Here is a 25216-nt window from a genome sequence, read left to right as displayed (position 1 = left end):
CCTACACAGATCTGGCTGGCACAGGCCACAAAACCACAGCTCGCCCCTATACACGAAGCCAAGCCAGAGCACAACCAAGTGCAGTACAGCCATCTTCTCAGAAAAACTCTTCACAAAGTTCAAGAGTTCAAGACACGAAGGCTTTAGCAACTAATCCACACCTAATGACCCACCTAAGTGGGATTCAGGAAATCACTCAAGAAATCACTCAAGATATCCCTCAAGTAATTAAGGAACAAAAGAAGAAAAGGCACACTAGCCTGGGAACCTCCTCTCTGCCCAGAACATTGGAGGCTATACTCCACACCTCCTCAACAGTATTTATAGGAACTCAAACACTGAGATCCTGCTCTGTTCCAGTAACAAGAAGCCGAAAGCACCAGCCTGAAGATGACGAGTGAGACCTCGTCGAAACGTCGCCTAGACACCCCAACTTTTACACGGGAAGACACCCGAGGACACCAAAACCTGCATTCCTGTACCCGTGAAAATCTACGAAAGCATATATATATATATATATATATATATGCAGAAAACTTGAAGCAGATCAGAAGCCAGGGTACCTGATTTGTGGACATAAACATAATACAACATTAAATGGTTAGTGATTTGGGTGTATTCTCAAAACAGAAGCATCTCTGAGAATAACATTTGGGGTATGTGGGGTTGTTTTGCTTTTTTTCTTGCTGTTGGTGATATGTAAGCAATCAAGCACCTACCTTTCCTTCCTAGAAATACAGCCAGTATAGAGCCAGAAGACGAGTGTGAGTTTGTTATAGAGGAATCATTTGGATTGAGTTCTACATCCTGGATTTCAACATCCCCAAGGAACAAAAAGCAACAGAAGGTCAACTTAATATCTGCATCGTCTGAAGGGAAAAAAAGAGCTAAGCAGCAGAGTGTCGGAAGACAAAATAAAAGGACATCAGAGAATCTTGTTACACCAGCGCCAATAAAGCAAAGCAAACCGAAGTTAATTAATGCTGCTGAAAGAACTGTTAACGGAATGCAGAATGTTTCAAGGACTAATGAAAGAATTGCTGTGGAAGGTGGCCGCTTGCCGCTAACTGTAAATACCATCCAACAAGTAAGAAAGCAAACACCTTCTAAAGGTGAGCCATCAGTCGGTATATGCAATGAGGATTGCCAGGTGTCTGCAAGTAGAAGCCACGCAAGGGACCTTCTGTTTTTACAGGAGCAGGACCACAATTTTTCATTGCAGCCACAGGCCGTCGTAAGTACAGCCCAGAAGTCATCCCAGTGTAAGCGATCTATGAAGCAGAGCTGCTCAAAAGTTAAGCCTTTTGTGGTATCGCGTGATGAAGGCTGCCAGGATTCTGCAAGTCCTGTAGAGGAGCACTCAGAACGGATTCACTCTTCAGGCCACAATGTTTTGAAAGCGCCATCGTCTGCGATACGTACAGGTGAGCAATTACCTTGCAGTAAAAAACCTATGAAACAAACACATTCAAAAAGGAAGCCATCGGTAGAAATTCACGAAGATTATAGGCAAGAATGCACACCTGCAGCTGTGTCCCCACAGGGGCATCAAAAGTCTATAGACACCGAGGATCCTGCTCCTGTTCGGGGGAGGAAATTATCAAAGCGCAAGCAGTCCATTACACATACAGCCCAAAGGGTGTCACGCAGCAAATCAGCTAAGAGGCGAAAGCCTAAAAGAATGTTGTCTCGAAAAGATTTGGAAACCCCGATGAGTATTGTGAAAAGACCTGGAAGGAAAAATAAGGTGCTGGTTTCGAGTGATAGCTCTGGAAGTGAGCATGGAGGAGTAGAACAGTGTGGTGAAGAGGGTGAAGCCACTGGAGGAAGTAAGAGGGTGCCGGTTTCAGAGCAGATATCAGAAAACGAGAGTTCTGAAGGGGGCGGAAGCCCCTGTGAACCAATAAGCGAACCAAGGAAGACTTTGCCACGGGAATTAAGACCGACTTCCTTAGCAAGTGCTCAAGAAAGTGGAATTGTCTTCTACCAAGAGGATTATTCTGAACAGCATGTGGCAGAAAAAATATTAAATACTTCTATGGAACGAAAAAACAGCAATACGCATTCCTTGCAGTAAGTGCTTTAATGCATTTATGTTGCATGTTACTTTGACTCCGGGGGTGTATAAATATTAAATCGATACAATGGGCCCTTCACTTAGGCGTAATTTACTAATCAATCGTGACCTTAGGTGCATGGCCCAAAAATGAATAAAATAAGTAAATTGGGGGGGGGGGTGAGGGTGGTGGAACCTGCCACAGAAAGAACTTTTAAGTCCTTTGCCTCACTTACCTGGGTTCTGGGATGCTCGCAGAGCCTTCGTGCCTCCTTCCGAGAGGCCAAGAAAAACGTGCTACCTTTTTTACCTGGCTTTGGGAAGGTGGCGCAAGGGCTTTGGGGGTGAATCTGGTAAGCAAGGTGGACGGCAAGGCCAGCTTCAGAAAAGTGAGGGTGGTCACGTAGGGGGTTTTTTTTTTTTTGGAGAGGGGACGGTCCTGGCTTTATTCAGTTTTGCCTTTGCTCATAGAGCCCACGATATGTTCTTGCTGCAGTTGATAGCGTGTAGTACAGGGGTTGTGTTTCTTCCTTTGCTCCTAACCTAGAATTTTATAACCATATCCAAATCGGAGTTTCAGTCCTGCAGTTCACTCTTGATCCCTCAGGCCATGTCTAAGGTTATGAAAAGCAATAGAATTGAACCTAGGGGAAAGTTACCGTATTTTTCGCTCTATAAGACGCACCAGACCACAAGAAGCACCTAGTTTTTGGAGGAGGAAAACAAGAAAAAAATAATATTCTGAATCTCAGAAGCCAGAACAGCAAGAGGGATCGCTGCGCAGTGAAAGCAGCGATCCCTCTTGCTGTTCTGGCTTCTGTGATAGCTGTGCAGCCTGCACTCGCTCCATAAGACGCACACACATTTCCCCTTGCTTTTTAGGAGGGAAAAAGTGAGTCTTATAGAGCAAAAAATACGGCATTTCTCATTGCCTGTCACCTTTTTTCTATGAAACGCTTCTTGTTTCTACATACAGTTTCTTTTAGTATGGTACTTTTAATTTGCATGGATAAATTGTTTTGATTTTTTTGCTCTCTAAGGATTTTACCATTGTTCTTTTCTTTTAAGTGGCCCTGTTTCTAAAATTAAAACCTCTTCAAAACATCAGATTGCTGTTAACAGGGAGGATTCAACATCAGGTATGGCTTATTGATTGGTCTGCTTTGCTCTTTGAGTTCCTTTTGCTGTATATCTGTGTATGTAATTGTAAACAGACACATACATGTATGTATTCTGTGCCAGTAAATGGCGCTTGTGTCCTTCAAGCAATAACTGCTTGTTCCTTGATGAAGCAGTCACAGGCCTAATCCTGAAGAGGCAATTGAACTACCACAGGCCTAACATTGTGTTTCATGTTTGGCTTTGCTTGCCTTGTGCTGGCCTTCATTGTGAGGTAAACATTAGCCTCTCCTTTGAGCATTCAGTACAAAGTTTTCCAACTTTCAGTGTTTTCTTGCAGTCAGTGTGACTTGGGCTAAATGTATGCCAAGTCCCAGCTTTTGGGGAGTTTGTGGAAGAACTTTTAACCATGACACCCTCTTTAAAACGATCTATTTTCCAATAATCTGGACCTCTTGGATTAAACATGTGCCAAATATCAAGGCTACAACACACTGAAAAGTACTCATATCATTTTGGTGCCCCTATGAATGAGTCGGTCATTGAAACCCAGGGCATCATGTAGAGCAAGTGGGGCTGATCAGGTCCTCTTCAAATGTTATACAAAAATTACTGTCTGGGACCAATGGGAGCCGTAACTCAAGGACATATGGAGAGCACCACATTGACTACCCCCATGTAGAAAAATATGTAAGTCAGTGGTGGCAAACTGCCAACATGTTGTTAGCACACTGGTTAAAGATGGACCAGAAGATCAGGTAGATCCACAGTTGGTTGGAAAATGAGTCAAACTGTGCTCACCAATGGTTCCTACAGGGCTCCGTTCTGAGCCCGCTACTCTTTAATATTTTCATCAGTAATAAAAGGGTAGAAATTCTACTCCAGTGGATGGCTCAAAGCTGGGAGGTAAAACTGACTGATTTTACTGTGTTCTGTTGTGGTTTTGATTATGATTTTGTTGTTCTATGGTTCTTTCAGTTAATTTGTGTTAGCCCTCTGCTGATTGGAGGGAGGGTGGGATATTAAAAATACGAATTCATTTGTATTTTACTATTTAGATGAATCTGAAGACTTGGAAGAGGAGGAAGGTGTAACTTATTTAAATGCACTGAAGCGCAAAATGAGTAAGATTTCTTTCTTTCTTTTTAAATGAAGACTGCATCAAATGAACTCTGATCTCTCTGTCTGCAAGATGGCATGTTAAAAAGGCCTATTGCCAGTCTTAGAACTTGGGAGATATATATATATAGAGAGAGAGAGAGAGCATGTATGCATTTATTCTGAGTTGGTGCCAGTGATGGCTGCTGTGGCAGTTCACTTAGTCAAACAGCATGAGGACACACTGTCCTAGTGTCCTATTTCTCACACAGAGGGCTGGGACCCACCAGTGGGCCTTAGACAGCTTTCAGGTTGGCTTCAGTGCCACAGCTTGCCTCATGCCGCCTCACTTTCCTTGGTTCGGCCAATGTCAGTACCAGCAGCTCATTGCATGCTGACTAAAGGTGGTCAGGAGACAGAAACTGGTGAGAGGTGTCACTTCTCTGCAGGCAAAGGGCCAGAGAAGATGTTCCCACCTGCCACCTTCTTCTAGATGGCTCTGCTCTTTTAAAGTTAGGCCCACTTCATCACCGTTAAGGAATACATGAGAGAACAGTGCAAATACTGACTGAACTCTGTAACAATTGGTTAATATAATATGGGGTGGGAGGAACACTTCCCACAGTTGTGTAGTGGTTGTAGTTTTGGACCTTTGAGTGTGCAGATATCGTTTAAACTGTTTGTTCATAAAGTTTGCTAGCTGACCTTGACTCTCACAGCCTCTCTAACCTATTGCAATGTTTAAAGTGGGACTAGGGGCAGATATACTGATCCAAATTCCATGGGTGGGTGGGGGGAGAAAAACAAATAATAATTTTCTAACACTGCATTAAACTGCATCTATTATTTTAAGCTGCAGGATTATAAAGTGTGTGGCAGGTCCAAACATTATTTTCATCCTTGTATGTGTGTTCTTGTTCCGCTTCTGGGTTTTTAGCCAACCTAAATCTGATTCTCATTACCTGTCTTGTTCATTAGTATTGCCCTCCAACACGCCCAATATTCGCCGGACCAAAAGAATGCGTCTTAAACCATTGGAGTACTGGCGAGGAGAACGTGTGAAATACAAGATGAGACCTTCAGGTGTGAGGTTCTATACAAAGCTCATATATGTTATCTGGTTGTGGCAAATGCAGTGTAGCCCTATGTTGTTGTGGGAATGCTTTATAAGTAAAAGTCAACTCAGTTTAAAAAATAAATATTTACTTTGCCATGCATGGCATTGTAATTTCCTCTTTTTGTCTCATTTCTATAGCCCTATATGTTAGTAGTTTCCCTTGTGTCAGGAAGGGCGGTGGAGAATGTTTTAGCTCTGCCCCCTCTGTTACCTCACCATGCCCATTCTTGTTGCCATACACATATTGGAAGGCAGACTTATCTGCAGCAGGGAGCCTGAAGGGCTCATGTAGTTTCTCTGTGATATTTAGGACCCTGGTGATAGAGGCTTCTTAAGTCACGTGGTAACATGCAGGTGGCACTGTGGTCTAAACCACTGAGCCTCTTGGGTTTGCCGATCAGAAGGTCGGCAGTTCAAATCCATGCAACGGGATTCCACCTCCTGCCAACCTAGCAATTCGAAAGCATACCAGTGCCAGTAGATAAATAGGTACCGCTGCGGTGGGAAGGTAAACACTGTGTCCATGTGCTGTAGCACTCGTCACGGTGTCCCGTTGCACCAGAAGCGGTTTAGTCATGCTTGCCACATGACCCCCTCAGCCTGAAAGCGAGATGAGTGCCGCACCCCATAGTCAAATTTGACTGGACTTAACTGCCCAGAGGTCCTTTACCTTTTAGCCTGCAGGACCACATCAGGCTCCTCGCTGCAGACACTTGCCCTCCAACATTTGGAAGGTGGCAAGGGCACCACTTATTTTATTTCCCCTTTATTGAGTGTTCCTCTCATGTTGCTTGCATTTGAAAACCACGGGGACTTTGAGTGCTTTATAGCATTCTTCAACATGTATACCAGTGCTCTTTAAATATGTTGAACTCTGGCCACTTTTACACTTGCTCTATTGCCCTGACATATTGGGAGATATCTCTTGAGCAGGCAAATACACAAAATGCCGTTACAGCTTTCATTTCTGCACAAGAATAAAGTCTCAAGCTGTTTCTTCTCAGCTTGGTAAAGAGAGAGTTAACAGCAGGCATGCAACTCTCACTCTTCAGATAAGCCAGAATTTATGAACATATTTTTAACCCACAAGCATAATTTCAAGATCTCATTTTATTCCAAAGACATCAGAAAGTATACATCTTAATTAGCAATTTAGGTTTTGGTAACATGTCTGTGTAGTTCCTACAAAGAGTAATAGTTTATATTTGATCTTATTTCTATTATCAGTTGTCAATATTATTTTTACTTTGATGATAGTGTTTTTAATCAAAATTATTGTGAATGTAATCAAAAATGAATGCAGTAGCTAATAAAGCTAACATAAAAGAGAGACGGTAATGATTAAAAAATCTGTGCACCTCCTGCTTCAAGAAGAAAATTCTTATTTGTAGAAGGGAGCTAGAATGGGAAACTAACACATTAAAGTAAAATGGAGTCTGACCACAGGAGTGTCAAATGTGGAATTCTCAGACAGGGCTCAATTTGTCACAGATAGGAGCCATTTTAGATCCAGAAAACCACCCCATAAACTTCTTCTCTGGCCCAGTATCAGATTAAGGAATTGTGAAATAGAATCCTGGGAAGAGGCATTTAGTAGTGAACGGTGTTTCTTGTAAGACATCCTAATGGGAAACTGTAGCCTTTTTAATCCATGGGTAGGAATAATTGTTGCACCCGAGCAGAGACAAAAGGAGCCAAACGACACCAAGGGGTTAATCCAGAGAAAGAGCGTTTTATTCTGCCATCCGGAGGGGCAGAGGCACCTGTGTGATTCAGTTCACAAAAGACAGGCCGCACCGAAAACATTTTACAAGCAGGTTTTATCCTTTTTTTCAAACCCCTTTTCCCCTCTCCCCCTTCACACATTCTTACATAGAATGTTGCTTTTTTCGTTCCCTGGTTCTGTTCCCGGAAGTATGTTGCAAATCAATGTACCAGGACAAGGTTGCTTAGATGTGGGAACCGAAAGGTTTTCTGTTCTCAGCTCTAGGTTTGTTACAGCGTTTTTGTTACAAAGAGGACTGCTTAGCTTGTGCTTTTTGTCTTAGAGGAAATTGCCGTTTTTAAAATGCGTACGCCGAGGCCTGGCTGGGGGGGGGGGGGTTCGCAAACAGTTTTTAGGGCTTTCTGGGGTAACCCTAACTGTACCTCTTTCTTCATTGGACTTGATGAGAACTAATCTGCTAGAGGTTAACCAGTTATTCCATCATCCCTTGATTCACACAAAAATAATCTAAGCTGGTTATGAGAAATGATTCCTAAAATTAATTGTTGTTTTTTAAAAATAATATTTATTAGAAGTTTAATAGTTACAGGGGAAAAAACGGGGGGGGGGGAAATCAACAATAAAAAATTTCGAAAACAAAAACAAAAAAATACATCAAAACAACAAGAAAAACAAAAACATTTAAAAACAAATCCAATATTTCCATATCTTTACCTTTCATTTACTTGTTTCATCGACCTCCTCTCACCTCCCTTTTTTGTATTCTAGTTCAATTAGCTATTTCAGCAAATCCTTTCCATCTTTCTCAATGTTTTGTTCTATAATTTATCTTAACACAATCTAACTTTAAATTTTCCACTTTAACCCATTAACAATCAATTTTTGCTTAATTCTTTATAACATTTCTGCTAAAACCATATAACTTCAACCTAAGATTAATTGTTATTTCAGGTGGCTTTGTAGTTGATGGGGTAATATCACCTGAACAGAGAGAACCCAGGAAACGAAAACCTAAAAGGACAACACCTCTTCTGGAGTTTGGTATGATAATCATTTATATATGTATATGGGGGGCACTGGGAAAAAATCCCCAAGTATCCTTCATTAGATAGCAAAGGTTCAAATACTACTTTTAGTATTAACATCTAATTGTATAGTATCCTATGTGCTCAAATGGACGGATGTTGGTCCTGACCTTTTTCTAAATAAAACTTCCAAAGGCTAAATACTGCACTGGTGTGCTTAATTAGAATATGGGTGTAATTTTTACTTTGGCAGATAAAGATAGCTATGAAACCTCTTATCTGCTAATAGTTAAGATTAATCAAAGGAGTCTCTATGTAGGCCCTGAGCTTTCTTGAGCTGACCAGAGAGCCTTAACAATATTATGAACTTACTTGAGTCAACCTGCGGTAAATTCACAGCCCTTCACTGTCTAAGATCCGCTTTCAGTGACCCACAAATAAGTTCGCCAGTGCCAAGCATATTTCTTAATCATAGGATCTGCCTCAGTCCCAAATACGAGGTTGGTGGAGGCACATCAATTAACTTTTTGCTGGGCTTTGGCAGAAGTAAGCAGCCTCACTGCTTTCAAGTAGCTCCTAAGCTCTGCACAAGTACAGGTATGACCTCCTGATCAGAAAAGGAGCAGTGACATAGGCAACATGCAGTTAGAGGAGGATTTCATGAGACTTGCAAAGAACAGCTCACATCTAGAAGTGTAGTCAGGTTGACTGAATCTTCCAGCCCTGCCTCTTGTTATTTAACAGGGTAACCGCTATATGACCTGGGATCCAATTCTGTTTGTACTTCTGTTTTGCAGAAGCGCCCAACGACTCAAATGTTTCCTTAAAAAGTCTTTCTCAGCCAACTGTTGTGTTTGATAAAGATACCAATAAAGAAGTTCTTCTTGGTGAGTAATGTGACACAGGTTTAAAGGTATGAATAGCAAGTACAGTGGTGCCTCGCAAGACAAAAAGAATCCGTTCCGTGAGTCTCTTAGTCTAGCGGTTTTTTCATCTTGCGAAGCAACCCTATTAGCGGTTTAGCGGATTAGCGCTATTAGCGGTTTAGCGGCTATTAGCGGCTATTAAAGGCTTAAGGGATTAGTGGATTAGCTGCTAAAAGGCTATTAGCAGCTTAGCGCCTTAGAAAAAGGGGGTGGGGAGCGAAAAAAAATCTCAAGAATCGCAAGACATTTTCGTCTTGCGAAGCAAGCCCATAGAGAAATTCGTCCTGCGAAGCGCATTGAAAAACAGAAAACCCTTTCGTCTAGCGGGTTTTCCGTCTTGCGAGGCATTTGTCTTGCGGGGCACCACTGTATATTGAAAACTTGCTCTGTGGCCGTTTCAAGAACCATGATGATCCTGCATATACTCCCCCCCCCACCCAATGCAGAGCTGCTTGTATAAAAAATGAAAATTTGCTTTTCATATTTCACTTTTTGAATACAGTATACTTATCTTAAATATTACAACTCTCTGATTTTGCCATTGACTGCAATGCAAACTTTCGGTGCGCCGCAGAATTTTGCATGATTACCTTTTGATGAAGTAAGCAGGTTTTTGCATACGACTAAGATAGCACATGTTATATTGCAGTGTATATTATCTGACCTTGTCATCTCCTATGAATATTAAGTCATGTATTTATTTTCTGGTTTTGTAACAGACTGTGTCAGCAGGAGTAATTCACATTTGCTTTTCATCAATGATGAGACGGTGTCCATATACAAACAACTGAATACCCCTTTCTTTTCTGCCGGCAAACTGATACTAAAGCCATTAAAAGAAAAGGGATTTCAGTATTCCCACACAGATACACTGGTGAGTATACCAGAAATTGTATATGTTTTTGCATCGTGGAATTGTTATGTTCTCACATTTTTCCTATATATGCTATCTTATTGGTATTTTACCAGCTTTGTTAATATTCCCTCTTGTGAGATGGAGCAACTGTTTTTTCTCAGTTGTCAGTCTACATCAGGCATGTCCAAAGTCTCTTTCGGGGGCCTAATTCGGCCTGCTGGTCGGTTCAGTCCGGCCCCTGTGGCAGTTTATTTCCTGGAGCAAAATAAAAAAACCCTCTTTGGAAAAGAGTTTGGACATCACTGATCTACATGACTTGTGCATTTCTGTGGTAAAGTATCTCAAGGCTCTGCAGGGCAAAGTGTGTGCTGGGACACTTGTCTGTATTATGAAATCTTAAATGATTAAACAATCCTATAAGCCCAAAACACCTGCTTACTGAGGAGGCTGCCCATTATATTTTTGCTGATCCTACTGCAGACACAACAGAATTACATACCTTGGCAGAGGCTGCTTGCCGCATCTCTGCATGAGTCATTGCTTTGGGCTTCCAGTCAGGAGGCATGTTTATCTAAACAGCGAGTTTCATGGAAAAAAGAATTGGGCTTTTAATGAAATCGGGAAATAATGCCCCTCAGAAGCTTGAGATACCCTGACAAAGGGTATCGATTTCCTGTGTTGATCCACCATCCTTTTAGCTGAATGCAGAACTGTGGAATCTTTTTCTTTTAATTTTTATCTAGTTCGAGTGCCCATCACTTTTAAACAGAAAGCAGATTGTCACTGGAATTTACAGGCTAGTCACAGTCAACGTTTTACAGTTGAAATCTGAAATGCATTTGCAAAAATTCTATGGCTGACATCTAGTGACATCTGACTGCTTGTGCAGCAGAAATCCACCTGGGAAATCCAATGGGATTTCTGGTTTCTCTTTTTTTGCCCTTCCTGCCCCCCATGTGCCCCACAAATCTCCAGAGGGTCCCTCAATCCTCTGAAACAGGTTTTTGGTTGTGCAGGACTCTGTGGGGTGGGGGAGCAGAAAAATTAGAAGTCCCATTTTTGAGTGGGTTCTTTCTCATGCTATGTTGAATCTTGCACTATGCCTTACATATGATAAAAGATGGAAAATATATTTTTTAATTTGTGAAAACTAGAACTCTGCATTTTAGTTTGTTGTTGTTGTATCACATGTAACAGTCACACAATTACAGAGGGGAAAAAAACAACTGCAAACAATCAGAGTCACTCCAGAGTACACCAACAGAACTTTGTCAGTGTATATGTGCCCAAACCATCACAATCTTAAGAAACACAAAAATAATACATTTTAGTTCTAAGATTGCTAGTTCAAGATGTTCTGTTAAGAAGTACATAAGAGCACTGCTAAGTCAGATGGCTTCTTGTGGTAGACCCCCCCCCCTTTTTTTTTTTAATGCAACAAGGAAAATTATTGGAGCAGTCTCCGGATGTGGTTGTAGCAGAGATAACTCTGCCCCCTCACCTCTTTCATTAACAAGGCAAAAGTGACTGTACATGTTAATGAATCCATCACACTCTTTGCAATGCATGGTGTATTTAGTCTTCACTTTCCCATCGCCATAAGCTTCTGCTTTATGGATTTCCCCTTTGAAGCAAGGGCAGCTTGCTTTTTCGTTAAAAGAAAACGTATTTTCTCTCATCATGCAATGCCAGCAGGTAAAGCTGTACCGAGATTGGATTACCTCCCCAGTGTATTGATTCTGTGCCGAGTATTAGTGGTGGAAAGGTCTGTCATAGGAAATTGCCCAGGATATTGGTTCCCTTCAACCACCCACCCCTTCAGTAGCGCCCAGGCATTCGCAGCACCAAAAGTATCCCAAACCATTGTTTGGGTGGATAAACTGGTGTGCTTTTAAAAGCTGGATCTTCTCGCTTTTAACAGCCTGGTGATACTTTACTTATACAAGTTTTAGGATGAAAAGTGAAGTAACGTTTTATGGCTTTCATTTCTGAAGGTTTTCCACATTTCTTGCGGAAAGCTCCTTTTGATGCTATATGACCAGTATTACCGTCTGACTGCCGGAGACTATTTTTTTATCCCGCCGGGTAAGTGTACCGATCATCTGCCCAATAATAAGCGTTTTCGAGAGGGGGAAGGGCTAAGGTGAAGGTGAATGCAGAAGGGGGAGAATAAGTGTCTATGGAAGGAGATGATCCTGTTTTCTTGAGCAATGTTGGGGCATACGTTGTGTTTGACTCAGTGGCGGAGCAACCCTCTTTGGCACCCGGGGCGGGACGCCGAGGGGCGGGGCAAACCGCCCGGTGGCGCATGTGCGACGTCTATATGGAGTGCGCATGCACAGCAGCCCATACGGTTGCCATGTGAGTGGCAGCCAGTACGGATGTCATGCAAGCGGTGCCCATACTGATTGCGTGTGCCCTCGGCCACTCTACAGCTGGGGGGAGGCAGGAGCCATCTTGTCTCTCACCCCCCCCCCTCCAGAGTGGTACCCGGGGCCACCCTCCCCCCACTTCGTACGCCCCTGGTCTGACTGCATGACTAAGGGGCACTTCACGTGCTCCTTTGAAGAAGCAAGAGAGGAATCGGGAGTAGTTCGGCATTTCTTCCCGCTATTCCTTCTGGGCCTTCTGCAAAGCGTAGAGCAACATTGGGTGTCCCTGCACTGGAAAAATGCACCTTTCCTTTACTTCTTTGCACAACACCTGGAAGGAGACCAGAGGAAGAATCAGCCCTGTTTCCTCTCCTGCTACTTTTGAGAAGCCTCCCCATCATTCCCATTCCGCTGCCTCTACCTTTTGCAGGAGAAGGAAGGTAGTCAGCTGTGAAGAATCTAACCTGATAAGAAGACCTTGCTCCCCATATCCCAAGCTGTTGTTCAAACTGGGTTGATGGGACCCTTTTGGGTCCCATCCCTGTCGGGATACTGCCAGGGAGACAAAGTCCATCTCGACTCCACGTCGTCTCCGGACGTCCATGGATCTCCCGTAGACACGCAGTATCAGCAATTAGCGACACGAGCTCTAGAAATAGCTTGCCACATTCCAGAACCGATGCACGCTCTATCAGCAGATAATGCACACAGCGGAAGATGCACCCAGGAGAGCATTATTTACAAGTTTATTCAACGTTGACCAGAACAAAGAAAAACATGACTGCCTGCTTCAGAGTCTCCGGCAGAGAGAGAGAGAAACGAAAGCAAAGACACAACAGAAACATCCTGTGAAAACAGGAAATACGCAGACTCTGTGACTCAAAGCCTGCTCCCTTTTAAGGTGGAACGGAAATATCCTAACAGTGAGACCAGCAGGTGTGGGGTTAGCTATTTTTACAGTTAATGCTGACACTTTTGTAATTGATTATATGAATTCAGTATAAAATGTTCTGCACTTGGATACAATGGAGGAAGCGGCAATTCCTAGGCTCTGTTGTTTAACCCACAGCACCACCCGCATCCCTGAAGGGCAGTATACAGATTTAATAAATAATAATAGTCATAATAAATTGAGCAAAAAGACTTGTATCCAAAGAACTGTGTGTGGAGCTCTAGTCACATAATAGGTCCCCCCCCCCGCTCACTCCATTCCCACTGTAGCCCCTAATGTGCCAATCAGAATGAAATGTAATTTGGTAAGTCACAGGGAAGGGTTTGGCAAAAATGGGGGTGCAGGTGGGGGGGGGATCAAGAGCCCTTGTATTTGTACTACATCTTTTTTAATTTGACCCAAAGACTTCTCCAGTGTTCTTTAAGCTTTGGACAGCACACTGTTAAAGTGGTGATATTTAGGAAGCAGGTCCATTATAATGCATGCCCCACCAATATCCAACTACAGTGGTGCCTCGCAAGACGAAAAGAATCCGTTCCGCGAGTCTCTTCGTCTTGCGTTTTTTTTCGTCTTGCGAAGCAAGCCCTTTAGCGGATTAGCGCTATTAGCGGTTTAGCGGCTATTAGCGGCTATTAAAGGCTTAAGGGATTAGCGGATTAGCTGCTAAAAGGCTATTAGCGGCTATTAAAGGCTTAAGGGATTAGCGGATTAGCTGCTAAAAGGCTATTAGTGGCTTAGATCAGCTGATAAGCGGCTTAGATCAGCTGATAAGCGGCTTAGCGAACAGCTGTTAAGCGGCTTAGGGGCTTGGGAAAAAGGGGGGAGGGGGGGAAAACCCCAGGAATCGCAAGACATTTTCGTCTTGCGAAGCAAGCCCATAGCAAATTCTTTTTGCGAAGCACCTCCAAAACGGAAAACCCTTTCGTCTAGCGGGTTTTCCGTCTTGCAAGGCATTCATCTTGCGGGGCACCACTGTATCAGTGAAATGAAAACCATCTCATTTTTGCATTTATAAAATGGTAGACTTGTCCTATAATGGAATCACTCTGTTTAATTGTAGGGAACGTGTACAACCTACGCAATCTCTTGAATAAAGAATGTGTTGTCCTCTTCACTCAAATGAAAGGAAGCAGGTAAGAAAAATGTAGAGTTTCCTTGGGTTCTTTAATCTTTTCATGCCCACTCTTGAGTCTCTACTGAGGATAAAATGAGGCATGCCCTCCCTTACTATTTTGCTTCTTTAAAAAACCCCTGGCACTGGGAGACTTATGAAGAGTTAAACGGATAAAAGGTTTTATTTTAAGAACAAAATTGGTAAAACAAAAGAAGTGTCAGGAGATAGAATTATTTCAAGAAACAGTAAACACACTTACGCATATATATGCAGGTTTCTAAACAAGAGGGTAAACATGCAGCTTATATTTCCTTCAGTTCTTTAAAGTAAACCTTGAGGTATTAAAGTCAGAGCTTTTAAAACTGTCGCGACACGTTACTGTGTCAGCTGCAGTGTGTAGGTGTGTCACATGAACGCTCCCCGTGCTCCTCTCGGGGCTGGAAAAGAGTTATTTTAACCTCCAGTTTGCTAGTAAAACTAAATTACTACGTCACAAAATGATGCAAAACTGAATTACTGCGTCGCGAAATGATGCATGTCCAAAAAGTGTGTCACCAACTTGAAAAGTTTGGAAAGCTCTGGCTTAAGTCTTAATACCTGGGTTCTGAGGTAAGGCCGGGCTCAGGGCGGCTAACACCAATAAAATAAAATCACAATAAAAACATAATAGGGGGAAAAGAGAGGGATTAAAAAAACACAATTTAAAATACAGGTTAAAATGCAATTTAAAATGCAGCTTCATTTTAAAATAGCTGCTAAATCAAGACCATAAGGGGAGGGAAACATAAGGGTCAGACGGAGTCCAAACCAAAGGCCAGGCGGAACAGCTCTGTCTTGCAGGCCCTGCGGAAAGATGTCAAAAGACACTAATCTCTTTCTCTGGCTGTAGACCTTTCCCCTGGGGTAGATGTTACACACACAGCTCAGGGGCTAAACTTTTGTCCAGCTGAATGCCAGGAGCCCAGTTCTCAACTGCTTTTCTTTCTTTCTTTCTCTCTCTCTCTCTCTCTCTCTCTGTGCTGTCTTTCACCCCCTTCTGGCTAGCTGTCCCCGCAGCTAGTGAGGTTGCAGTTCAGCACCCTGCCAGCTACACCGCTCTGGCAGAAATCCACTGCGCTGCACCACCAGACTCAGGTCTGCCCGAGCTTTCCGTCACAGACACATATGTCACCTTGAGGCCCTTGGAGGAAATTTGAGAAATAAATCAGTATTGCTAGAAACTCTTCAAAGATGCACCAGCAGGTGGAGCCAATAAGCCGAAAAACTTAAAGTTCCTTTCATTTAGTGGCAGGATCAGATTAACAAGAGCTGCTTGTAGGGCCTTTAGACCCATCCTGCTTGCGTGAATATTAATTGCAGCTGGGTTAATGAGTGGAATGACTGGATGGTGGTAAACCATTCATTTATTTTTCGGTGCTCTTTCCATGCTTTGACAGGTGCAAAGAGTGGCTTATGGTTAAGCCTTCTAGATAAGCAATCCTTTAAAAAAAAATGAAAAAAATTAGGTTTTCCACAATTATAACAAATATCACATAACAGAATAACAAACAAAGACAAAGGTACATCAAAGAAGAAAACAATAAACGAATGAACAATAAAAACAAACTTAATTCTTTAAAAATCCAACCTTATATACATATTAATTGACTTCCTCTAGTCCCTCCCTTCTGAGTTTCCTTGTATCTGGATGTAACAGCGTTCCAATATCATTATTAGACAAAAATATTTCCAATTATAATGTAACTTATTCACTTTTCTTACTGTTCTAAATCCCATTTATTTAATTAGATCCTAATTTAATCCTAGGCCTATTTGGTACTTTCAAGTAGTTTCTAATTTTTTATATTACATCTAGATAAGCAATCCTGATACAGCAGGATTGCAATCCACACAGGTTTTACTTGTTCAATCGTAGCTTTATGAGGATTGCCCCCTAATAAACAAACAAACAGAAAGGAAGTCCTTGCCTAAAACTCTTGTGCGACTGTCCCAGAGCTTGCTAAGCAAAGCAGAGGACTTTAAACTCTCTCTGTGTAGGGTTTTCCCACCAGAGAAGGTGCTTTAAAGCGCTCTGCCTTGCTTACTGGGCTCTGGGAGGGTTGCAAGAGATCTCGGATAGCCCCGATCTTGCAAGAGTTCAAGACGGGGGTGGCTCCAGGGGCTGTTCTGACTTTACATGATTTTTCCTTGATGTGCCATTACAGTGGTGCCCCGCAAGACGAATGCCTCGCAAGACGGAAAGCCCGCTAGACGAAAGGGTTTTCCGTTTTTCAATGTGCTTCGCAGGACGAATTTCCCTATGGGCTTGCTTCGCAAGACGAAAATGTCTTGCGAGTCTTGAGATTTTTTTCCGCTCCCCACCCCCTTTTTCTGAGCTGCTAAACCGCTAATAGCCTTTTAGCAGCTAATCCGCTAATCCCTTAAGCCTTTAATAGCCGCTAAACCGCTAATAGCGCTAATCCGCTAAGCGGATCCGCTTCGCAATTAATTTCGTCTTGCGAGGCACCACTGTACTGGGAATTTAGCCCTCGCAAAAGTTGCAACCGCACTGAATCCTGTTCGTCAGTTGGCACCAAGCAGACTGGAATAGCTGAGGTTCACTGAACTAAAAAGGAAGAGGGAAACATTTGTTGCTGGTTTTTTTGCTGAGAGTTATATTTAAATACAACATGCATGAAAACAGTGGGGAAGACCATTAGAAATTTGTCAGAAGTCTTTTTTTAATTAAGTATTTATTTAAGTATTAATTAGGAAGATTAAGTTTTTTTCTGCACGTAAATCTGCTTTTTCTTCTTTTCTTTTTTCTTAATTGTTTTTTTCTTTAATTTTCTTTTTGTAGTATAGTATGAGATTGTAAATACTTTGTATATGTGTGTAATTTAATTTAATAAAGATTATTTCAAAAAGAAAAAAGAAACCCATGGGGAAGAGAGTGTTGGCAAACCAGCATAGGCAAATAAGAGAGGGTTTAGAGTTTTTTAAAAACAGCAACAACAACAATTCCTTCCGTCTTTTTAAATTTTCCTTTAGAAATGAGCAGAAAGGAGGGAAAGGGCCAGCGAAGCTGATTATATAGCTTTTTTTTCAGCTGCTTTGTGACCTATAAGGTCTTGCTGGAAAGCAGCTTATAAATTGCAATTAAAATAATAATAATTAATAATAATAAACTACATGTGAACGCACTGAGAAAATGAAAGAGAATGTCTCCATTTTTTAAATGTGTGTCTTCCCCTGGTTTAGATTTAAGAGAATTTCTTATCATCTGTAGCATGTCAACAAAACATTTCCACCCAAATAGTAATCATTGCGTGGCTATATTGACTACAGATGTTCTTTTAGTTAGTAACTTGACATAAAGTTATAAATTGCCCCATAGACGAGTTATTTTGGGAGGTTGTGGCATAGTTGGAAAATAAAGCTTTGTGAAAGATTTGTAATTTTGTTTCATTTCAGGTCCGAAAACTCATGAAGCCCACCCTTGTATCAACATTTCTTGGAGCAATTTAAAGATCGTCTCATGTGGGGAAGGTGGAACCGTCCTAGCTTGCGGCATTCCAGGCTTGCAGGACAACAAAATTAAAGATATTTTTGTAGTTTGAGTTGTATGTTTTTCTAATTATTTATATTGCACAAGTTCTCTTCTGATCTTGTCATTTCTTTGACTGAACTGATAGCTTGGCAGGCTCCTTCGGTGGCGTAACTAAACGTTGCTGCAACTGCAGCTCTTAAGACGCCATCCTGCACTGGACAAGTGGCACAACGCCACGTCGTTATTTGGCGTGCTAACCTTCAAAGCCTTTGCTGCTGTCTTGCTCGTGTGATGCTGCGGGCAGTACCAGGCACGAAGGCAGAGCTACTCTAAAGACTGCAAAACTTCCGTAAAAGGGGCCATTTGTGCCCAGAGTGGGGGTGGGAAGGACTGGCAATGGGTCTGTATAGCAATGCAGGTTTTGGGTCCCGTGTTCTCTCATTACCCTGCTCCGTTCAGCACCAATCAATGCGCCTCCTTTTCTTTTGTACAGTTTGTATCTTTGTTACATAAATCGCGCGCATTAATAAAACTAATCACCCAGGTGTCGTTTGATATTTCGAAACTTAGCGTTCTTGAGAAGCATAAAATGCCTTTGCCTTCCCTGTTGTTGGTTTTGCAGATTTAAGTATAATAATAACAATAATAGTAATACAGTGGTACCTCGGGTTAAGTACTTAATTCATTCCGGAGGTCCGTTCTTAACCTGAAACTGTTCTTAACCTGAAGTACCACTTTAGCTAATGGGGCCTCCTGCTGCCGTCACGCCGCCGGAGCACGATTTCTGTTCTCATCCTGAAGCAAAGTTCTTAACCTGAAGCACTGTTTCTGGGTTAGCGGAGTCTGTAACCTGAAGCGTATGTAACCCGAGGTACCACTGTAGTAGTAATAATAATAATAATAATAATTTATACCAAACCCATCTAGCTGGGTTTCCCCAGCCACTCTGGGCAGCTTCCAACACAATATTAAAGTACAGTAATGCATCAAACATTAAAAGCTTCCCTAAACAGGGCTGCATTCAGATGTCATCTAAAAATCTGGTAGTTGTCGTTCTCTTTGACATCTGGTGGGAGGGCGTTCCACAGGGCAGGTGCCAGCACCGAGAAGGCCCTCTGCCTGGTTCCCTGTAACTTGGCTTCTCGCAGCGAGGGAACCGCCAGAAGGCCCTCGGCGCTGGACCTCAGTGTCCGGGCTGGATGATGGGGGTGGAGACGCTCCTTCAGGTATATAGGACCGAGGCCGTTTAGGGCTTTAAAGGTCAGCACCAACACTTTGAATTGTGCTCGGAAATGTCTGGCTATCACATCTGGCTTGGGCTATGCTATTCCACCAATTATATAATGCTTTGTCTAGGGTTCCTAACGTTAAATTCTACTGTCCCAAGTTTCCTGTTAACTTGCTTGTAGGGATAATTCAAATTTTTAAAAAACTGGATAGAAAATAAGGATTTTGAGAAGTTGAGTCTGACATTTGGCCTAATTCCAAAAGCCAAGGGGCTCTCGTTATTATTCCAACTCTGTTCTCTGCACCTTATATCTAGCACAGTCCACATTGAAAGCTTCTAGCTTTGAAATGGATGAACTGGCCATACCTGGACTTTCTTTTTCACAGTGTAAACTTTTTTCTGACTTGCAGATGAGAAGAAGAGAAGGCAGGCACCTGTGCCCCACCGTCTTTTCACTGGAAGTCCCACCCCTTTCCTCAAAAGCCCTCAAATTCTATATTAATATCTTTGAAAATGTTTGTTTTAGCATATCATACAGTCTACATATGACACTGCTCTCGGTCTGAAGGGGTAGTTTTTTTAGTCCCCCCCAGAATATGGTGTGGATGGTGATCCCCCCCCCGCCCAGAGCACAAATGTAGGTGCTGAATATTGTTTCAGGGTGGAACCCCCATTCGTTTTTGTCTCATGCCCCTTGGATATATGAAAGATTTTTGTTTTGAGCATCCCTGATTCAATGGAATACCGTATTTTTTGCTCTAAGACTCACTTTTTCCTTCCTAAAAAGTAAGGGGAAATGTGTGTGCGTCTTATGGAGCGAATGCAGGCTGTGCAGCTATCACAGGAGCCAGAACAGCAAGAGGGATCGCTGCTTTCGCTGCGCAGCGATCCCTCTTGCTGTTCTGGCTTCTGAGATTCAGAATTATTATTTTTTCTTGTTTTTCTCCTCCAAAAACTAGGTGCGTCTTATGGAGTGAAAAATACAGAAGTTTATTAAATGCTAGGCATGTTCTGTTCTGTTTATTTTTTAAAAAAATCATGGGAAGTCCTTGTGTCTGGTCTCCCACAACTGCTGCTGTAGACGCGCTCCCTTCAGTGTCCAGGTTGGTGTTATTTCGACGTGGCCCATCCTTTGCCCCGCCAATAAGGAATATTGGGCACAAAGTAAGCCCCATGCAGTCCAGAAAAGCTCTGTTGTAGGGAAGGTATTTTGCCTTTTATAAATTTATATCCCACTCTTCAAAAATATTTTATGAAGGTGCTTAACAGAACATGATGAAAAACCGAAATACAGTGTTACCTCGGGTTAAGTACCGTATTTTTCGCTCTATAAGAGGCACTTTTCCCCTCCTAAAAAGGGCTCCCCTTGCCCGGGAGAGGCTGTGTGTGGCTATCCCATAAGCCAGGACAGCCAGCGGGCTTCTGGGATTCAGAATTTTTTTCTTCTTGTTTTCCTCTTCCAAAAACCGTGGAGCGAAAAATACGGTACTTAATTGGTTCCGGATGTCTGTTCTTAACCTGAAACTGTTCTTAACCTGAAGCACTACTTTAGCTATTGGGGCCTGCTGCTGCTGCTGTGCCACCAGAGCACAATTTCTGTTCTCATCCTGAAACAAAGTTCTTAACCTGAAGCACTATTTCTGGGTTAGCAGAGTCTCTAACCTGAAGCGTATGTAACCCGAGGTACCACTGTATAGGTAAAAGCAAACTTGCAAAACAAACATTAAAGATCAAATTCACACTGGGCTGTGACTGCTACCTCAGAAGGGCCCATTTCTGGCAGGGTGCTGACTCATGTGCAAGGGGGCTGGAGGCTGACTCGGGAAAGCAGGGCAGTGATTTGTGGTGACCTGTAGCAAGAATCAGAGGCAGGGGAAGCTTCAGAGCTGGAGGAAGAAGCAGGCCAGGCAAGTGAAGGGCCAAGTGTCTTCCCACTCCCTCCTGCACCACTCCTTCCCAGAACCAGGAGGGGATGGAAGAGAGAATAGCAGAGGCATCTTCCATGGAGGCATAGTCTCTGGCTACATGCATGCAGCCCGCTGGGAGAAGGTACATAAACTGGTGGAGAGGGCAGGGGCGGCTCCATACAGCGCAGACCTGGGAATAGCTGGCTAGCTACCAGGCTGGTGAGAGGGACAGGACATTTTTGGGTAACTGTGTAATCTTTTGCACAGAACAAAAAAGCCTTCGGCAAGAGGACTAACAATACCAGCCAGAAGTGACTTCAGGAATCTAGTCCAAGTGCTAGACCAGATTTTAAAGGTAAAGGTACCCCTGCCCGTACGGGCCAGTCTTGACAGACTCTAGGGTTGTGCGCCCATCTCACTCAAAGAGGCCAAGGGCCAGCGCTGTCCGAAGACACTTCCGGGTCACGTGGCCAGCGTGACATCGCTGCTCTGGCGAGCCAGAGCCGCACACGGAAACGCCGTTTACCTTCCCGCTAGTAAGCGGTCCCTATTTATCTACTTGCACCCAGGGGTGCTTTCGAACTGCTAGGTTGGCAGGCGCTGGGACCGAGCAATGGGAGCACACCCCGCCGCGGGGATTCGAACCGCCAACCTTTCGATCGGCAAGCCCTAGGGGCTGAGGCTTTTACCCACAGCGCCACCCGTGTCCCAGACCAGATTTTATTTACCCTTGAATCCCAAAAGCGCCCTGGTGAGTTTTTTGAAAGCCTACTACCTATATAGTGGTACCTCAGGTTAAGTACTTAATTTGTTCTGGAGGGCTGTTCTTAACCTGAAACTGTTCTTAACCTGAAGACCACTTTAGCTAATGGGGCCTCCCACTACCGCTGCACGATTTCTGTTCTCATCCTGAAGCAAAGTTCTTAACCCGAGGTACTATTTCTGGGTTAGCGGAGTCTGTAACCTGAAGCATATGTAACCTGAGGCATATGTAACCCGAGGTACCACTGTGTGTGTGTGTGTGTGTGTGTGTGTGTGTGTGTGTGTGAACCCTCCTGCCTAAGGGAGCAAGCAATCGTAATTGAAACAATAAAGACAGCATCACAATAAAATAAAGAACAGGCTTTAAAAGGAAGACAACAGTCAAAACTGAACAGCAGCTGACAAAAAGCAAAAGGAGACTCTCTCTCTCTCTCTCTCTCTCTCTCATCTCTGTGTGTGTGTGTGTGTGTGTGTGTGTGTCTGTCTGTCTGTCTGTCTGTCTGTCTGTCTCTCGCTTGTGTCACAAGAACACTGAGGTAGCAGCTTTTTGACCTGGCACCTGAAATGAGCCACACTAGCCCCAGTCTGGGACAGGAAGGTGGGGGACCTGGGAAGGGGCATTTCCACTTACCTGATCTTATCAGGCCTCCCCACTTTGCCTGCATATCTCTGTGTTGGCTCCATCCTGGCCAGCCAAGCTCAGCATGCCTCCAAATTCTGGGTTTCCCCATGGCACTGCTGGGCTGCTGCCGCTGCTGCTTGGCCAGAACCTGTCCCAAACCATGGCCCTGTGAAGGAAGAAGGACATAGTAGTCTCTCGGCAAAGGAATCCACTCTGGGGGACAGGTCCATCCCCAATAATGTTCTTCTGGGCACATCACCCTCAATATTTTCTCCTTCCCAGCTCCCTCCCATCCTCACACTGCTGCCTCCCCCACAGCCACATCCCTCCTTGTGAGGAATGGATTCCCCATGGAATTAACATGCCATCGCTACCAACAACGCTCTTTGGAAAACAGAACAGTGGATGGGAAAGGCCTCCTTAGAGGACCGTACAATAAACTGGGTGCAGATAGTACAGATAGTCAGAATTGGCCCTTAGATGCACGTCTGATTAAACCTGTGGGGCCTGATTCAGCCAAGTGAAAGGAAAGCGGAAGGCTGCTTCTGTGGGAAAAGGGATGGGCAGGGAGACGAAGAGTCCCACCCTCCTCTTCTTCTTCAAGGGGAATAACTAACAATATAGGAGAAAAACACAGAGAGTGAATTTTTCACATATCCACAGTTGTTTGAGTTTATTGAATTATTTAAGCATGCAAAACAGGGCACGGATGTAAGGGTTGATGGGTTCAAGTAGGTATGATGGAAGCAACAGTATTTGTTCTTTAGTTGTGTCTGCCACATTTATATGTGAGGAAGCCAGAATCTAGCAGCAATCCAACTGAATAGGAAAGCTAGCCACTACTGTCTGCATTGCTGACACACATCTAAAGAAGCAGGTAAATTTTGGCACTTTGAAGTCAGTGGTTTTTATTCACACAGTTGCACCTCAGCTGTGTCGTATCTATGGGAAACTGCCAAGAACAGACCCACATCTCTCTCTCTTTTTTTTTATATATATATATATAAATATTTTATTCGTTTTTGCATAAAAGACAACAAAGCAGAACAAAGCAACAAACAATACACCAAAAACATACAGAATTACACAAACATAACATACTACAAAAAACAGAAATAAAAACAATCTTATCTTCATATTAATCTTGCATTAACTTGTTTCTCTGACTTCCCCGAGTCTCCCTTCCCTGTATTCCAATTCATACAATTAAACAACAAATCCCTTCCCTCTGTCATAATTAACCTCTTTTCTGATTTGAATGTCTTAATATAGCTTATTCAATGCTTAGAACTTAGAATGTTGGGTCTTCTGAGCCTTAAAATTTTACTCCAATAACCTTATACATTCAATCTGATGTTATTTTAACATTCATTAATCTTGTAGTGTTTCTGTAAATAGTCTTTAAATTTCTTCCAATCTTCCTCCACCGTCTCTTCACCCTGGTCTCTGATTCTGCCAGTCATTTCTGCGGATTCCATATAGTCCATGACTTTCATCTGCCATTCCTCCAGCGTGGGTAATTCTTGTGTCTTCCAATACTTTGCAATAAGTATTCTTGCTGCTGTTGTGGCGTACATAAAAAATATCCTGTCTTTCATACGTACCTCTTGGTTGACCATGCCCAGGAGAAAGGCCTCCGGTTTCTTTGGGAATGTGTATTTAAATACTTTCTTCAGTTCATTATAGATCATCTCCCAAAAGGTCTTAATCCTTGGGCATGTCCACCAGAGATGAAAAAAGGTACCTTCAGTTTCTTTACATTTCCAACATTTGTTATCGGGCATATGATAAATTTTTGCTAGTTTGACTGGTGTTACGTACCATCTGTATATCATTTTCATAATATTTTCTCTTAGGGCATTACATGCCGTAAACTTTAGCCCAGTGGTCCATAACCGTTCCCAGTCGGCTAGCATTATGTTGTGACCCACATCTTGTGCCCATTTAATCATTACTGATTTCACTTCCTCATCCTGTGTATTCCATTTCAGCAGCAGATTATACATTCTTGACAATACCTTAGTTTTGGGTTCTAGCAATTCTGTTTCCAATTTTGATTTTTCCACCTGGAAGCCAATTTTTCTATCCAATTTATATGCCTCCATTATCTGATGATAGTGGAGCCAATCACGGACTTTACTTTTTAATTTGTCAAAACTCTGCAATTTCAATTTATCTCCATCTTGTTCTAGTATCTCCCAATATTTTGGCCAATTGGCCTCCATATTGAGTTTTTTGACTGCTTTTGCTTCCATCGGAGATAACCACCTTGGAGTCTTGTTTTCAAAGAAATCCTTATATCTAATCCATACATTAAACAATGCTTTCCTGACAATGTGAATCTTAAACATTCTGTGAACTTTAACCTTGTCATACCATAAGTAAGCATGCCACCCAAACGCATTATTGAATCCTTCTAAGTCCAGTATATCTGTATTTTCAAGAAGTAGCCATTCTTTCAGCCAGCAAAAAGCTGCTGCTTCATAGTAAAGTTTCAAGTCTGGCAGGGCAAAGCCTCCTCTTTCCTTTGCATCTGTTAATATTTTAAATTTTATTCTTGGCTTTTTGCCCTGCCAGACAAATCTAGATATATCTTTCTGCCACTTCTTGAAACAGTCCATTTTATCAATAATCTGCAATGTCTGGAACAAAAATAACATTTTTGGCAATACATTCATCTTTATCACAGCAATACGACCTAACAGTGAGAGTTTTAGATTAGACCATATATCTAGATTTTTTTTTATCTCCATCCAACATTTTTCGTAGTTATCCTTATATAAGTTCCCATTTTTTGATGTCATAAT

General features: G+C 42.7%; 1 protein-coding gene across 4 annotated transcripts in view; it reads left to right on the top strand.

Moving 5' to 3' along the window:
• CENPC (centromere protein C) overlaps positions 1 to 25216 on the top strand; it is a gene marked incomplete at its 3' end in the record, with an annotated part of 540346 nt that overhangs the window by 19209 nt on the left and 495921 nt on the right. For 2 of the 4 annotated variants that reach the window (XR_014503952.1, XR_014503953.1), the window contains exons 8-17: positions 733 to 2073; positions 3125 to 3195; positions 4234 to 4299; positions 5252 to 5356; positions 8068 to 8157; positions 8939 to 9028; positions 9787 to 9941; positions 11918 to 12008; positions 14308 to 14380; positions 17815 to 17886. Coding sequence is in view for 2 of the 4 variants with exons in the window: in XM_083407601.1 (XP_083263727.1) it covers positions 733 to 2073; positions 3125 to 3195; positions 4234 to 4299; positions 5252 to 5356; positions 8068 to 8157; positions 8939 to 9028; positions 9787 to 9941; positions 11918 to 12008; positions 14308 to 14380; positions 17815 to 17830 (2098 nt within the window). Of the gene's footprint in view, positions 1 to 732; positions 2074 to 3124; positions 3196 to 4233; positions 4300 to 5251; positions 5357 to 8067; positions 8158 to 8938; positions 9029 to 9786; positions 9942 to 11917; positions 12009 to 14307; positions 14385 to 17814; positions 17961 to 25216 lie in introns of those variants that run through there. The other 2 variants (XM_083407601.1, XM_083407602.1) reach the window with 2 other exon arrangements.

This window comes from Podarcis tiliguerta (genome assembly GCF_965153285.1).
Source record: "Podarcis tiliguerta genome assembly, chromosome: 13".
Lineage (NCBI taxonomy): Eukaryota > Metazoa > Chordata > Lepidosauria > Squamata > Lacertidae > Podarcis > Podarcis tiliguerta.
The sequence above is the reverse complement of the archived record's forward strand: the minus strand, read 5'-3'. Positions and strand labels throughout refer to the sequence as shown.